The following is a 17,370-nucleotide window of genomic DNA, read 5'->3' as shown; positions in this document are numbered from 1 at the left end:
GTGTCCTCCGTGCAGCTTAACAGACATGAGACATTAATGAGCTCCTATAGGTGTACAGACAGAAACATCCTTCAAGGCAGGCAAGAGTTTGAAGTCCTGAGTTTTTAATGGCCTTTGTTCCTCCCTCCATAGTGAAAATGAAACTGCTCCAGCTTCAAACTCAGGAGGTTTTAGCTCACTCAGTTCATAGATATGTGTTAAATAAAGTGATGAATGTTAGAGCCCCAGGTATCAGAATAGTCCCCTTTCCGGTTGCCAAAGTGAGGCCCAGAAGGGCGGTGACAACAGCTCCTCAGTAGCCAGAGGGGGACCATCTCTCAATATCCAGACTATGGGAATTCATTTTAAAAAGAGCCAACACAAAAATGTCAGTAACAAAATCAAAGAGCCAACACTTCCTGATTTCTGTGAGAATCAAATGCCTTCCATAGTCTTTGTATATGCAGGGCACATACACCTAAGTGTGCGTGTGTGCGTGTATGCACACATGTGTGTCTGCATCTACCTGTGTGTGGAGTTGCTGGTGTGGATGGAGACATCTACATCATCCCTCAAAGGACAGGTCAGAGAGATTTGATCTTTACCACTATACTACCTGGAAGGAAACAGATCTGAATGTTCCAGAGTAAGGATAGCAGGAAGCAAACTTGCTTCCTGCTAAAGAATTTCAGAACTGATTCTGCCCTTTGTTTGGCAAGACTGGCTAGTCCTAAGCAAAAGAGCTTTTCAGCTGACTCAACACTTGCCCTAGCAGCAATTCTGAACTGCTGCTTTACCTCATGAACTAATTTACCTTCGTAGCTCTGGTTCCCAAGATGTGCTTTGCTAAAAATAACCAGAGGAGTGTACCCTGATGGCTAGGTTCACTTTAAGGGATGTCTTAGTCCATTTGATGTTGCTATAACAGAATATCTAAGATTGAGTAATTTATAAACAAAAGAGGCTTATTTTGGCTCATGGTTCTGGAAGTCCAAGGACATAGTGCCGATACCTACTTAGCTTCTGGTGAGGGATTCATGCTGCTTCAACTCATGGCAGGAAGTGGAAGGGGATGTGGATGCAGGCAGAAGGAGCACATGTACAAGAGGGACCAAGGGAAGGTGCTAGGCTTGCAACCTACTCTCCCCAGGGAATTAACTTGGTCTCTCCAGAAATACATTAATCTATTCATGAGGGCGGTGTCCCCATGCCCTAACTACTTTTTGCACGTCCTACCCTCTAACACTGTTACACTGGGGACCAAGCCCCAACATGAAACTGAGTGGGGATGAGCCATATTCAAATCATAGTGGGGAGGGACTTTGTTAGGGGAATATGGTAATGTTCTAGAAGTAAATCTCAGCTTGATTTTGAACAATGAACCTCGGGAAGGCCCTCCATGAATCTACCTAAGTTCTATGGAGGCTGAAGAGGGTACACAAATGTGACAATTCCTGACTAAGAGATGCCTCAAAGTTCTAGAAATAAATGGGGAGGCACTCTGCCCTGTCCTTTCCCCATGCCTCTAGAGGACTAAGCCACACTTTTGAACGTGCAGCTGGGGCTATGCTTTGGGCAGTGACAAATCTGTAACTGCCCTCTGTACCCTTCAGAGTCTCAGCAACTGCGTGCCTTGTCAACTGCATAGGAGAGCCCCAGGAGCCACTGTGTAGCCTGCTCTTGGATGGGTCTCTTTCTAGTTTCCCCGCAGACTATAGCCTCATAACTCTATATCCATAGTCACCCTCTTGGCTGGGCCCATCCAAACTGATGTCCTTCTGGATGGTTAGCTAGGCTTTGGCTTTCAGTTTCTCCCTGACAGGCTCTCTCAGTTCACTCTGGACTTGCTCCTTCACACCATCATGGAGGTGATGCCTCAGTTACATATCCCATATCCAGACAGAAGAACCTGGTCCCACTTTGTCTGGGAAGAGAGATCTGACAGGAATCCAGCCTTTCCTCCTCTTTTATACTAGTACAAGAGGGAGCAACAAGCACTCGAGGGGGGTTAGGAGGAAGAAGTAGTATACCTGGCCCAAAGAACAAGGGGTGTCTTGGATGCAGATATTTACTATGCAGGCAGTTAGGCTGCATGAAGGAGAAGCTTGGGACATGGGCTCTGCTGTCCAAGAGATTAGGTTCGGATTGAGCTCTGAGAGATAAGCACTACAGGCAAAAGTATACTGAGTAAGATGCTCAACTGGCAAAGCCCAGGCTACAAATACCACTGCATAAAGGACAGGCAACACCATCTGGGTGGACTACAGGAAGTCCACGAGGGCTGTGTCAATAAGTTATACCTGGGTGACATTAGTGCCTAGATAAGCCCATTTCTCTGCATGTGAGACCATTCAGAAAACGAAATGTACAAGATAGATGATACTGTGTTTGAACTGTTTTTCTAAGGCTTATTGGAAGCACATATTTCTTTTATAAATAATTTATTGGGCATCTTTAGAAATTAGAAAGAACTACAGGATATCTCAAAAGGCTAAAGGACATGACTAGGAACAAAGAAAGTTTGGGTTAAGAACAGATTTATAAGCTAGGTTGTCAGAAAATGGGGGCTGAAGTAAGGGACCTCCAAAGAACTTGGTAAAGAGAGGATAGTCAAAGTTAAAACAGCAAAACTTACCTGTAGTAGACTAGCTATTGTGGGAATCGAGCAAGCGATACTTTTGTTGTAATGATAAGAAACCTGCAAAACTTCTGCTGAGTGATCTAGAACAATCTTAAGAGGCTGTGTTGAAGGAAATGCAAATTAAAACCACGCTAAGATTCCACCTCACCCCTGTTAGACTAGCCATCATCAGCAACACCACCAACAACAGGTGTTGGCGAGGATGCGGGGAAAAAGGAACCCTCTTACACTGTTGGTGGGAATGTAGACTAGTACAACCACTCTGGAAAAAAATTTGGAGGCTACTTAAAAAGCTAGACATGGATCTACCATTTGATCCAGCAATACCACTCTTGGGGATATACCGAAAAGAATGTGACACAGGCTACTCCAGAGGCACCTGCACACCCATGTTTATTGCAGCACTATTTACAATAGCCAAGTTATGGAAACAGCCAAGATGCCCCACCACTGACGAATGGATTAAGAACATGTGGTATCTATACACAATGGAATTTTATGCAGCCATGAAGAAGAACGAAATGTTATCATTCGCTGGTAAATGGATGGAATTGGAGAATATCATTCTGAGTGAGGTTAGCCTGGCCCAAAAGACCAAAAATCGTATATTCTCCCTCATATGTGGACATTAGATCAAGGGCAAACACAACAAGGGGATTGGACTTTGATCACATGATAAAAGCGAGAGCACACAAGGGAGGGGTGAGGATAGGTAAGACACCTAAAAAATTAGCTAGCATTTGTTGCCCTTAACGCAGAGAAACTAAAGCAGATACCTTAAAGCAACTGAGGCCAATAGGAAAAGGGGAACAGGTACTAGAGAAAAGGTTAGATCAAAAAGAATTAACCTAGAAGGTAACACCCACGCACAGGAAATCAATGTGAGTCAATGCCCTGTATAGCTATCCTTATCTCAACCAGCAAAACCCCTTGTTCCTTCCTATTATTTATACTCTCTCTACAACAAAATTAGAAATAAGGGCAAAATAGTTTCTGCTGGGTATTGAGGGGGGGAAGAGGGAGGGGGCGGAGTGGGTGGTAAGGGAGGGGGTGGGGGCAGGGGGGAGAAATGAACCAAGCCTTGTATGCACATATGAATAATAAAAGAAAAATGAAAAAAAAAATTAAATTAAAAAAAATAAAAGTAAAAAAAAAAAAAAAGAGGCTGTGTTGGGTCAAGCATGGTGGTACAAGCCTATAATCTCAGCACTCAGGAGGTTGAGACAAGAGGATTGTGAGTCCAAGGCCAGCTGAGGCTACATGGTGAGACCCTGTTCCACAAAAAATAAGAGAGGCTGGGCTGGTACAGAACTGTAACTGAGAAAGTGGGAAATCTAGTTGACTGTATCATGATATGTCTGGAGATAACTAAGAATAGGAAGAGTCTGGTCGGTCATGAATATGGAGAAAAGCAGAGCTGCTAAAGCCAACAGTGCAGTGCTCTTGCAAGCATTATCTGGGCTTAGCTGAACGCAACATATGGCTGCCCTGGCAAACCTTCCCTCTGGTATGTAAAGAGGGTCTCCCCTCATTTGGATTCCTTGGCCTGCTGGATAAATGTGGGTTTTGGTAAATGCTGGCTCCGAAGGAGTCAGGCCCATGGGGCAAATGCTCAGGGGAGGCTCACTCATGCATTCCAGACTGGCTGACCGCTCAGTTCTCGTTATGATTAGTAAACTGGCAGCCTATGGGTTGGGCAGGTCTACGTTGGCAAAGGCGAGCCTGTGGCACAGTTGCAGGGACACCTTCAGGGCAGGTTTCCAAGTCCCTGCCAGCAGTTGAGAGGCAGATACTCCACTGGGGCACACTCACTCGGGAACCACCTCAGGGAACCTTAGCAATGCCCATTTCTGACACAGCACAAACTTCCAAAAGCCCTCTCAACCAGTGCACATTTGAACAGTAAGGCTGCTTCTGGTGATTTGACCTGTTTCTCTTACGAGAACCACAGCCTGAGACTTTCTTGAAACACTATTTCAGAAACAGTATCTTTCAGAAGACCTATTCTAATTTTTGCCTTTTTCTAATAACAGTGAGAAGTGGTTTCTGCTATTCTTGAGAGTCCCAAGTTCCCTGTTGCCCTTCTCTAACAACGACAGGGCATTCACCTTGCTGCATTAGGGCTCTCAGAATATTTACTCTTTCCATTCTGATGTTTAATTTTACTATGAAGGCTCAAAATAAAATAAACAGACAGCCACTGAATCTAGGTTATCTCATAAATAGCTTACATAATTGCTCTAAAACATACACCAAGAGATCAACGAGTGCTCTCTTGGAATAGCTTAAGAAAAAGCCCTAAAGATTTGTCACCCCAGAGAGAGAGAGAATCTGCCGTACACTCAGCAAAAAAGACCACCAGGAATTCCAAAAGGCCTGGTAGTGGCCATCTGAATCCATGCCCCACAGAAAATATGCCAGCCTCATCAGCATGCTCTAGAGTTACCTGCTGAGTCAAGAGGCCTGCTGTTGAAGAAATGCCATTTGCTTCTGTCTACCCTAATCATCATAGACTGTCCTCCTTTCTGGGTGAGTGACTGCAGCCCCAGACACTGGCAAGACAACATGACATCTGCTAAAACTGGTGACAGAATGTTTCTGACTCTGTCATTCGCACAGTGCATTTGTGTTAATGATTCTAATCGTCTTTATACTGTCAACTCAGCAAATGGCAACTCCATCCCCAGCCACATTGCCGTCAACTCACCAATGCTTGGGTGCAGTACTAAAGGCTGGCATGACAACCAGTGCAAAGCTTCGCTGGGTTATAGACCAGTAGGGAAGAGAAAGGATGTTACACTTTGAATTTTCTGAAACCCAAATGTCACATTATGTAATCACTTTTCAGCTGTAGGTATTACTTTATCTGACAGGTATGACTATTGTCTCTCTAAAATTGGATTTTCTGCTTCATAGGGACAAGGTTAAAAGACTTATCAAAGAGATGGTAGCTGCTTATCTGGGGTTGCAGAGATGCCATTGGGGCTCTAAAAGCATGCATGCCCCAATGAGCAAGCCACACCGACTCCACTCAGCACTGGCAACTTCACTTTCCTGTGGAAGTGCTTCCCTTAACACCTTATGTAACACAGACTTTCTAGAAAAGTACACTACGGAGTCTGTCTCACCTGAGTGAATTTATTGCTCCACTAAAGTAAGGCTCAGGAACTAAAACAGAGGGGGCCACAACAGAAGCAACTGCAAGCTTTGTCCACTTACTAAAAGAATGGTCTAGCCAGGCCTGGTGGTTCACATCTATAATCCCAGAATTTGTAAGTCAGAGGCACGAGGGCTGTAAGTTTGAGGTCAGCATGGGCTACCCTGGGAGACACTGTCTCAGGGAAAAAAATGGTCTAGATTTTACTTTAGTCTTTAAAATCACACTTCTTTTCACCATAAAAAAAAGCACAAGGCCCAGAGTTCAAACTCCAGTACCACCAAAAAAAAAAAATAATAATAATAATATGTATGACAGGTACTTAGTTACACTTAGTCATTCCACAATATACATGCATAGGCATCTCTTAGAATCTGGGGGGGGATCCACAGGATCCCCTGAGGCTACCAAAATCCACTGATGCTCAAGTCCCTTATGTAAAATGGTATAGTAATTGCACAAAACCTAAGTACATCCTCCTCCATACCTTAAATCATCTCTACATCACTTACCACTTGTTGTCATACTGTATTTTTAGGGAATAACAATTTAAAAAGTATGTACATCCTTAGCACAGATTAAATTCTTGATCATGTTTGGTTGCATTCAGAAGGCCAACTGCACTTGAAAACATGTTGAATACAATAAATATACACAATTTTATCTTTCGATAAATCAGAACCAATATGGCAACAAACATCTAGCAGGACAGCATGATTACCAACATTCCTTGGTCAAAGATAGGGGAGTCACCAGAAAGGTTTCGGGTCCCAATGCTTTAGGATATAACCAGCTTTTTTTTTTTACAAGCCTCTCAAAGATTGGCAAGAAGTTTGCTGTGGCAGTCTGGATGGCCTCTCTCTTCCACTTCTACAAGCCCACCCATATTGAGTATCATTTCAGAAAGGTCTGGCAGGCCCCTATGGCCTTGACCACTGGACTTGTTGGCCAACTCTAAGCTCACAAGGGTAGCAATTTTGTGTATACTTCATTTCCAATCAACCACCGGGATGGCTGTTCAGAGAAATGACTCAATAAATGAATGAATGAATGAATTCATGAAAATCAAACAGATCCAGTAAAAATATTAGAAGCAGCATGAAGACTATGCTTGGCTCTACAAATGTGTTTTACATATCACTGGATATCTTAATGGCTAGGCATTCAAGCTGCAATGGATTCCCAAGGAAACTACCTAAGCCACCAAGACAACTGGGTTGATCTGATCAACCAAAGCAAAAAGAGCCAGAGACAGCCTTCTAACATTACTTCACAATTGTGATTGGAGCCTTTTCTTACTCTTGCATTACCAATAATTATACTGGTGGTACTAGTAACCTGCACAGGGCATTTACCAGACACTGTGCTAAGGAATTCATGTGCACCATGTCAGTTAACCTTCTCAATTGTTCAACACAATTCTCACAATTGTATGGATAACAACACCGAGGCTCAGAGATACTCAGTCTTGGCTACAGAACAAGTGACAGAGGAAAAATTCAAACCTAGGTCTATCTGATGCTGCAAACCTATAGTCACAACCACTATACTGATGCCTCTCTCCTATTGTTTCAAAACATGTCTTATTCAGTCATCACTAAGTGTTTAGGATCCATTTTTCTCAGTGACTGACTTTCTGTTAACTGACAATCCCCCATTACTATAGTCCTTAGTAAAACTATTTTATGTAGTTTTGCTTGGTGGAAAATTTCGATATTGAATGACAAGCTATTCTTTGTTTTGTGAATTTACTTCCCTCCTAAAACATGGAGGGGAATGGAGGTGGGGCTATCATCACTTAGATACCTGCATTTCCCAAACTGTAATATGCAAACAGATCACCTGGGCATCTTGCTCACATGCAGATTCTAAAATCAAAACAAAACAAAATCCGGACTCTAAGCTGCATGTGGTGGTGCATGCCTCTAACCCCAGTATTTGAGAAGCTGAGACTGGAGGCGTGGGTCAAGTGGTAGAGCACCTGCCCAGCAAGCACAAGACCCTGAGTTCAAGCCTCAGTAAACCACCAAAAGAGAAGCTGAGGTAGAGGAACCATGAATTCAAGGCCAGCCTGGGCTACATAGTTAAGTTAGTTGAAGGTTAAACTGGGCTACATAGCAATATGTATCTTTAAAAAAATACAGATTCTCAGGAATGCAAAAGGGGAGATAACAACAAACACCAAGGAAGTCTACGAAATCATCAGAGACTACTTCGAGAACCTATATTCAAATAAATTTGAAAATCTTAAAGAAATGGACAGATTTCTAGATACATATGATCATCAAAAACTGAACCAAGAGGAAATTAATCACCTGAATAGATCTACAACACAAAATGAAATTGAAGCAGCAATCAAGAGTCTCCCCAAAAAGAAAAGTCCAGGACCTGATGGATTCTCTGCTGAATTCTATCAGACCTTTAAAGAAGAACTGACACCAACCCTCCTTAAACTGTTCCACGAAATAGAAAGGGAAGGAAAACTGCCAAACACATTTTATGAAGCCAGTATTACACTTATCCCAAAACCAGGCAAAGACACCTCCAAAAAGGAGAACTATAGACCAATCTCCTTAATGAACATTGACGCAAAAATCCTCAACAAAATAATGGCAAACCGAATTCAACAACACATCAAAAAGATTATTCACCACGACCAAGTAGGCTTCATCCCAGGGATGCAGAGGTGGTTCAACATACGAAAATCAATAAACGTAATAAACCACATTAACAGAAGCAAAGACAAAAACCACTTGATCATCTCAATAGATGCAGAAAAAGCCTTTGATAAGATCCAACACCACTTCATGAAAAAAGCTCTAAGAAAACTAGGAATAGAAGAAAAGTACCTCAATATTATAAAAGCTATATATGACAAACCTACAGCCAGCATTATACTTAACGGAGGAAAAACTGAAACCATTTCTCCTAAAATCAGGAACCAGACAAGGATGCCCACTATCTCCACTCCTATTCAACATAGTACTAGAATTCCTAGCCAGAGCAATTAGGCAAGAAGAAGGAATAAAAGGAATACAAATAGGTAAAGAAACTGTCAAAATATCCCTATTTGCAGACGACATGATCCTATACCTTAAAGACCCAAAAAACTCAACTCAGAAGCTCCTAGACATCATCAATAGCTACAGCAAGGTAGCAGGATATAAAATCAACATGGAAAAATCATTAGCATTTCTATACACTAACAATGAGCAAACGGAAAAAGAATGTATGAAAACAATTCCATTTACAATAGCCTCAAAAAAAATCAAATACCTAGGTGTAAACCTAACAAAAGATGTGAAAGACCTCTACAAGGAAAACTATAAACTTCTGAAGAAAGAGACTGAGGAAGACTATAGAAAGTGGAGAGATCTCTCATGCTCATGGATTGGTAGAATCAACATAGTAAAAATGTCGATACTCCCAAAAGTAATCTACATGTTGAATGCAATTCCTATCAAACTTCCAATGACATTCATTAAAGAGATTGAAAAATCTACTGTGAAATTTATATGGAAACACAAGAAGCCACGAATAGCCAAGGCAATACTCAGTCAAAAGAACAATGCTGGAGGTATCATGATAACCAACTTCAAACTATATTACAAAGCAATAACGATAAAAACAGCACGGTACTGGCACAAAAACAGATATGAAGACCAGTGGAACAGAATAGAGGACCCAGATATGAAGCCACACATCTATAACCAACTTGTCTTTGACAAAGGAGCTAAAAATATACGATGGAGAAATAGCAGCCTCTTCAACAAAAACTGCTGGGAAAACTGGTTAGCAGTCTGCAAAAAACTGAAACTAGATCCATGTATATCACCCTATACCAAGATTAACTCAAAATGGATCAAGGATCTTAACATCAGACCACAAACTCTAAAGTTGATACAGGAAAGAGTAGGAAATACTCTGGAGTTAGTAGGTATAGGCAAGAACTTTCTCAATGAAACCCCAGCAGCACAGAAACTAAGAGACAGCATAGATAAATGGGACCTAGTAAAACTAAAAAGCCTCTGTTCATCAAAAGAAATGGTCTCTAAACTGAAGAGAACACACACAGAGTGGGAGAAAATATTTGCCAGCTACACATCAGACAAAGAACTGATAACCAGAATATATAGGGAACTTAAAAAACTAAATTCTCCCAAAACTAATGAACCAATAAAGGAATGGGCAAGTGAACTAAACAGAACTTTCTCAAAAGAAGAAATTCAAATGGCCAAAAAACACATGAAAAAATGCTCACCATCTCTAGCCATTAAGGAAATGCAAATCAAAGCCACACTAAGATTCCACCTCACCCCTGTTAGAATATCCATCATTAGCAACACCACGAACAATAGGTGTTGGCGAGGATGCGGGGAAAAAGGAACCCTCTTACACTGTTGGTGGGAATGTAGACTAGTACAACCACTCTGGAAAAAAATTTGGAGGCTACTTAAAAAGCTAGACATTGATCTACCATTTGATCCAGCAATACACTCTTGGGGATATACCGAAAACAAAATGACACAGGTTACTGCAGAGGCACCTGCACACCCATGTTTATTGCGGCACTATTCACAATAGCCAAGTTATGGAAACAGCCAAGATGCCCCACCACTGACGAATGGATTAAGAAAATGTGGTATCTATACACAATGGAATTTTATGCAGCCATGAAGAAGAACGAAATGTTATCATTCGCTGGTAAATGGATGGAATTGGAGAGCATCATTCTAAGTGAGGTTAGCCTGGCCCAAAAGACCAAAAATCGTATGTTCTCCCTCATATGTGGACATTAGATCAAGGGCAAACACAACAAGGGGATTGGACTTTGAGCACATGATAAAAGCGAGAGCACACAAGGGAGGGGTGAGGATAGGTAAGACACCTAAAAAATTAGCTAGCATTTGTTGCCCTTAACGCTGAGAAACTAAAGCAGATACCGTAAAAGCAACTGAGCCTGATAGGAGAAGGGGACCAGGAACTGGAGAAAAGGTTAGATCAAAAAGAACTAACCTAGAAGGTAACACACCCGCACAGGAAATTAATGTGAGTCAACTCCCTGTATAGCTAACCTTATCTCAACCAGCAAAAACCCTTGTTCCTTTCTATTATTGCTTATACTTTCTCTACAACAAATTAGAAATAAGGGCAAAATAGTTTTTGCTGGGTATTGAGGGGGTTGGGGGGAGAGGGCAGGGGCAGAGTGGGTGGTAAGGGAGGGGGTGGGGGCAGGGGGGAGAAATGACCCAAGCCTTGTATGCACATATTTATAATAAAATAATAAAAAAAATACAGATTCTAATGAATCAGATCTAGGGTAGCGTCTGAGCATTTCTAACAAGCTCCCAGGTGATGGTGATGTTGCTGGTCCATGGACCACACTGTAAGTAACAAGGACCTAGAAAATATCAGGAAGCAGAACCCATATTGTATAAAACCCAAGAGAAAATAATGGGTGTACACAAAACATTCTTCACCTAAATAATACAAGAAACCAAGCTATCAAAAAGCCTAAAAATTGTGGCCTTGGACATCCAATCCAACTAATGACCTACAGGGCATAATTTCAGCAGATGCCAATACTATCTAGCTTCTTAAATAATTAATTCATTCATCTAAGCAGTGCAAGCACCACTAGTTTAGTTTAGCATCATTTGTAACCAATCTACCAGTATCCTACACATCCTTCTTGTACCTCAGCTCTACTGGAATGGAGATGTGTCAAGGTTGGGTTTAGCACAGTTCATTAACAGAACTCCCATGGGCATGAAAAGGGCCCAGGTCAGGAAAGGTGGGCAGAAGTCATATAAAAGAAGCCTGAGCAAAGAGCCCTGAGGTACAGAACAGGATGAATAAGATGAAATTGCTATCCCCTTAACACTGTAAAGTGTTTCCACCTTTTCACACTTCTTGCTACATCACTGGCAGAGAAACAGTACATATGGAGTGAGGTAAACAAACTGCACTGGTTCATCAAGATAGTGGCATCATCAAATGGGTTCTCACAAAGAAAGAGACAGCATGGATGAGAGGTGTGTCGAGTAAGACTAGTAGACCTAGCTCTGTATGCTCAGTCTCATGTGCTTTTCAGCAACTTCCACAATACTGGCTACTTCACCACCCCGAAAGACCGTGCTACGTAGAATGCAGGCAGTCTGCTTTCCAAACAGAGCACCCAGGGTTCTCACAGTTTATTTGAGCACTCAGGTGTACTAGGTACTACACCAAGTACCTCAGACACATTATCTTATTTATATGTGCAACCCTAGAATAGGGATCACTGCTGCCAGCTGGCAGATGAGTTCTATCATGGTATGTTACGGTATGGGCAGCCAAGGGTTCAGAACCCAGGCCCACCAAACATTCAAATGCCAGTGCTCTTCAGCATTACACCAAACTTCCCCCATTCCCCACTCCAAGTCCCATCACGGAAGCCATAATTCTGGCAACATGTGGGATACTGAGATGAAATCCATGGAGACTTACATTCCCTTCTTTGTCAAAGTCCGGTGGAAGTAACTTCACGAAGTTATCAGGGAACACTCCTCGTCTGCCATTGAGCTCTCCTTCCCACCAGCCTACATCAATGCAGTCCTAAAAATAGGAGAGTAGGAAAGTGAGAAATGGGGACAGCACCTGCCCTTTCCATGAGGCCGGTATCAATATGACAGTAGTTACAAAGTTAGCATGGGCTGGGATGTAGCTCGGTGGTACAGCGCTTATCTAGCATGCGTGAGGCCCTGGGTTCGATCCCAGCACCAAAAAAGAAAAGACAAAAAAAAAATGTTAGCATGGACTCCAAAGTCAGGGGGAAGAACAAGTGCTTAAAAGTGCCAGAGCTGCCTGCTGGTACTCAAAACCCAATGCTGCTTTTAGATGCCCTGCATCAATACAGTCTTCTTTTTTTACTTCCTTAAAGATGAGAGGATATGTGTTTTCTTCATTTTAATTTTACTGAAATAAAAGTATTTCATTAACTGCAAAGGTGGCTTAGAAAATATCACATGCACAAATGTCCTCTTTGGTTAACCTTCCATAAAGCCTGTCAAAATTAAAAAGGGCTTTGCAACAGTCAGTTAAGCATAAGAAAAAAACATACTTTACACAAGCTCATTAACTCCTTCACCTTCTCCTTTTGATGTTGATGGGGGCATAGCTGTCACAATGAGAAGCCCCTCCTGTACCTTACAGAGTTCAATTTGCTTACTAAAAATGAAGAAACTTAGTCATTCCTCCAGATCAAATCTGCTTCCCTTTGAATAATCTTCATTCTGTCTATTCATTCATCAAATGCTTCTTCAGCATCTACTCTGTGTGAGGCACTGAAACAGGTGCTAGGGAAAAAATGAGCAAGACTGGCAAGAACATAGCCTTTTCCAACCTTCCATCCTAAGCCAAATGGCCCCGTAGTTCTGAGCACAAAATCCCCTTTTTAATAGGTCAGAAGTCCGATTCATTCTAATATATCTTATATTTGTCCTTTGGGTCCAATTCCACTTCTATACTCAATCCAGAACTCACCTGGTCAACTGTAAAGTTCCTCCCTTTGGCATCTCTTCCTTCCCAGTGAATATACAATACACACACCACTGTCAAGTATGGTAGTCTTGAGTTAAAACCTGATACTCAGACTTGTGACCCAAAAATTTCTAACTGAAGCCCAAAATGAGTGAAGGCTTTCCAAAAAAATGTTGGCAATGCAGAGGACTTTAAAAGTTATATACAAAGCAAGAAGATGATCAAGAGAGGAGATCATGTTTAGGGCCCATGAAGAGACTCTATGATCCTCTACAACACTGATGTGGTTGGGGAAGAGGCCAGAAGAGTTCAAGCATCAGATGTAGGCCCCAGGAGGGCCATGGCTTATGTGGCTCACTTATGCCTTACCAATCAGGTGAATTACACAATGGATTTTTCACCATTAAGCCCGACCCTTTGCGCAATGCCTCATATGATAAATATCCGTGGAATCAATGAAGACTCTTTCTAGCCCTGAGATCTGCAATCCCCTGCAGTCTAATACTTGGATTGCTGCAGGACAAGATGGCCTCTACCTATCTGAACCCATAAGGATTCTATATAAGTTAGCATCAAGGCCCACCTCACGTGAGAAGTGAAGGATCGCCACCTTTTTCTTACACAGTGGTATTTGTTACAAGGATAAAACCTGACCCTTTAGAAGAGAATGCAGATTTTGGAGACTGGTCCTTAGTCACAGACTGTAAATTCCAGTCTTAACCAAAAAAAAAAAAAAAAAAAAAACCAAATCAAAACAAACAAACAACAAAAAAAAACATGAACAACAACTTGGAGCAACAAGTTAAGAGTTACCCAGAATAAAATAAGGGTTCAAAAGACTTGCAACACAAGAGAACACTTATCTTTCTGGAAAAATTACAATAAATCTGGGTAAATAGTATGGTCCTGCCTGTCATATCACCTCCCAAATAATCTAGCATTAATTCCTAAAGAATGATTCACAAACAGAGGTGGTGGTGGTAGGATTAGATGGCTTCTGAGGTTGTTATAAACGTCATCAACAATACTAGAAAACTTACAAAGGAGGGAGGGAGTAGAATTTCTTTACCACCCCCTCCCCTTGCCAATTCTTAGAAATGAAGTCCTTCAATCCAGAAGGTTCTGCTTCCAAGAAGATTCCTGGCACATTTTTTTCTCCTCTCTTCCTGCATATGTCCTTAAGTTCAAAGCCCAACTTGGAATTCACTTTTAAGAAAGTGAGTATGGTGACTGCCTTATCTTTTCTCCAACACTCAATACTGCGCTAAATCATACTTCATGATACTCAATTTAACAAGCATCTATTAACCGCAAAATACATTTAAGTTCTATAGGTACTGGAAGTTAAACATGCAGACTCTTGGTCCCTGCTTCCTGGGAGCTTAGAGATGTATGTGAAAGACAGATACACAATATTCTGCAGGGTCCTTTTGGGTAGCAGGTATCAACCCGGTGTTCTGGTACCGAAAGAAGAGGGAACCATTAACAGCTACTCAAATAATCTTAAATCTTCGCATACGTGAAGAATTTGCTTCTGTGAAGACTGGACTTCCCTCCACATTCACTTTTGTATTATCTGATACAGAAGTATACCCACAAAAGGCATGCAAATATTGTTTAGTGCTACATTCCTTCCAAAGTTTCTAAATGGTGCAAAACATGTTTTACCTTACCCTTATGCAGATAATAACCCAACAACCATTTTGCTTTATTTATGAGAAAATAAGGAAAATTTTAATAAGCAAAAGCTTATCCAGAATCACTCGAGAACTCACGCCTGCCTATAGGGGAAAACAGTGCATAATGACATTATATTTTCATATCTCCCATTGGTAATGACTGGCTTGGACAGGTCATCTATACTCTGCTCCTTAAGGAAAACACTAACAGTGCTAATCATTGTATATTTCAAAGCAAGAGAGGGAAAGCACAAAGGGAGAACACAGTATGTCTAATTGTTCTGAATAAACCCAGGCCCATGGATGACATAAGCATAGTAAAAGAAAACTGCCAGTGTGTTGAGAATACTAAGAGGGAGGCTGTTGCAAGACAGAAACCAGGTGCAGAGTCAGGATGCCTAGAGTGGGATAGAGATTTACAGAGAACCAACGCATTTTCCACAGCAATAGAAGCTAATTTAAGAGAAACAGGAATAATATCAACAGCAAAATGAAAAGTGAAAAGTGAAAACAAGTCTTCTTCAACAAATCACAGAAAAGAGCTAGGTTTTTGACGGCAGCGATGAAAAGAGAATTATTCATGTGAGGACTGTACTTTTAGAAGCGTAAAATAGCAGCAGATTCAATTTATTTCTTGAGGGCCTAACAGATGCAGGATGGGGAGGAATCTAGGGGAAAGAACCATCATCAATGCCCTCATGAGGCTCCCAAGCTCAGAGCCTTATGGGCGAAGCAGATGCAGTGAATCAAAATAGCATGGAAACAGTCAGGAGTGCTGGCTGGATTTTTAAAAAATGAGTGGGACCAAGAGAAGCCCTGGAGGGAGAAAACCAAGGTAAGAGCTGAAGCAATGAGAAGGTTAAGGGCAGGGTCAGAGAACAGAACATTCAAGAACTGAAGTTTAGTGAAAAAGCCTCCAACCAATGTCTACTGAACAGTGCCATAAGGCATGAGGTAAGATGGAATCTGAAGAATAGAGGCAGAATGTAGGAATAGGTGGTCAATGAGGTTAGAATATCATCAGGGTAGAAGTGGATATCCCCAAGGCCCCAAGGCAAGAATCAGGGGAAGATACCCGTAGCTAACCACTGAAGAGAAAGGTGGTGTGGCCAAAATACTGTAATTTATTTCCAAACCTGGGACACTGTTAATAACTACACCAGAGCCATAGGCAGAGCCCAAGATGATAGGCTAGTATTATTTTTAGATTCTAATAAGGATGAGAAAGGACAATGCAGGCAGGTGAGAGGATCACCTGTGAATAAAGCAGGAGATGGAAGCAAATTAAAGAACAGCATGTAGAGGAAGAATTCCAGAAAAAAAAAGTTTAGAAATAAGCTCTACTGGCATGAAAGCAGAGGAAAGGAGACCTTGGCCTTATCAAGGTATGGAGAGAAAGTACATTTCCAACACAGAATGTTCAGTTTTCCATGATCAAGCCCTCAAAATGGCCAAGATGGTTTCTTTATACCTCACCAGCAGGCAGATATTAGAATAAGATAGGACACTCTTCCTCATAAAATGATTTTCCTTGTAAGGAATCAACACAGCCTTAGGTGTGCTATAGTTCACTATCTACATTCTGCACTATCCCAGGCTATCTGCTTTCTGCGGGCATACTGCTGATAAGGAAGAACTCACTATGACAAAAGGTATCCCTTGCTTATTTTTCCTGACTGACAGTGTCAAGCAGAACTCAAGAGAAAAACAGGAAGAGAACAAACATGAGCCATGTGGTCCTAAGGATGTAAACTCTCCGAATCTGTTTCTTGCTACACAAGAAAATCTTTTCTAGGTGTAAAGATGAGCACAATTACTAGTTGTTGTTATTGTCATTATTGGGATTCTATAGACTGGCCTGGATACCTGAGTGATAATGTGGCCAGAAAAGCTTTTTGTTTTTATTTTGGAAAGCTTCCTAATTAAACTCCCATGCATTTATCATGTGACCCAGCACCACTTTGAGGAACTGTTGTGCCACTTTTACTCCCTTCTGTCTGAGGTGAGCCAATTCTAATCCTTAGAAGGAGCTCACATGCTTGGGGAGGGGGAAAAGGAGGGAAGCCAAGGTCTTGGAGTGTGTCTGAAAAAGGAGGCTGTGCCCAGACTTCAACATTGCGCCTCGGTTCATCAGATCCTGCCAGCACAGGCCTGGGTAACCAGGTGGAAGTTCTCCAGTGCTCCACAAAGCTATAGAGCCTAGTACCGGCTGAGAACAACTCCTTAACAGACAACCTGTTGGCACAGTAAAGGCGACATGAGGAGTCACCACTGTGACTGATGTGTCATCTTTAAGCCAGGCACATCAAATCTCAAGAACAGACAAATTTGCCGCCTGGCTTATAAACTGCTTAGAAGAATGAACTGCCACCTCAGCTTGGGCTGTTTTGCCC

General features: G+C 41.8%; 1 protein-coding gene across 17 annotated transcripts in view; it reads right to left on the bottom strand.

Annotated features, from left to right (window-relative positions):
* The window catches only part of Sh3kbp1 (SH3 domain containing kinase binding protein 1), a 328,667-nt gene that overhangs the window by 58,123 nt on the left and 253,174 nt on the right, over positions 1-17,370 (bottom strand). For all 17 annotated transcript variants that reach the window (XM_074063111.1, XM_074063114.1, XM_074063105.1 and 14 more), the window contains one exon: positions 12,267-12,374. In XM_074063111.1, the coding sequence (XP_073919212.1) occupies positions 12,267-12,374 (108 nt within the window). The remainder of the gene's footprint in view (positions 1-12,266; positions 12,375-17,370) is intronic.

The sequence above is a fragment of the Castor canadensis genome, chromosome X (genome assembly GCF_047511655.1).
Source record: "Castor canadensis chromosome X, mCasCan1.hap1v2, whole genome shotgun sequence".
Lineage (NCBI taxonomy): Eukaryota > Metazoa > Chordata > Mammalia > Rodentia > Castoridae > Castor > Castor canadensis.
This window is presented reverse-complemented; position numbering and strand designations above follow the sequence as displayed.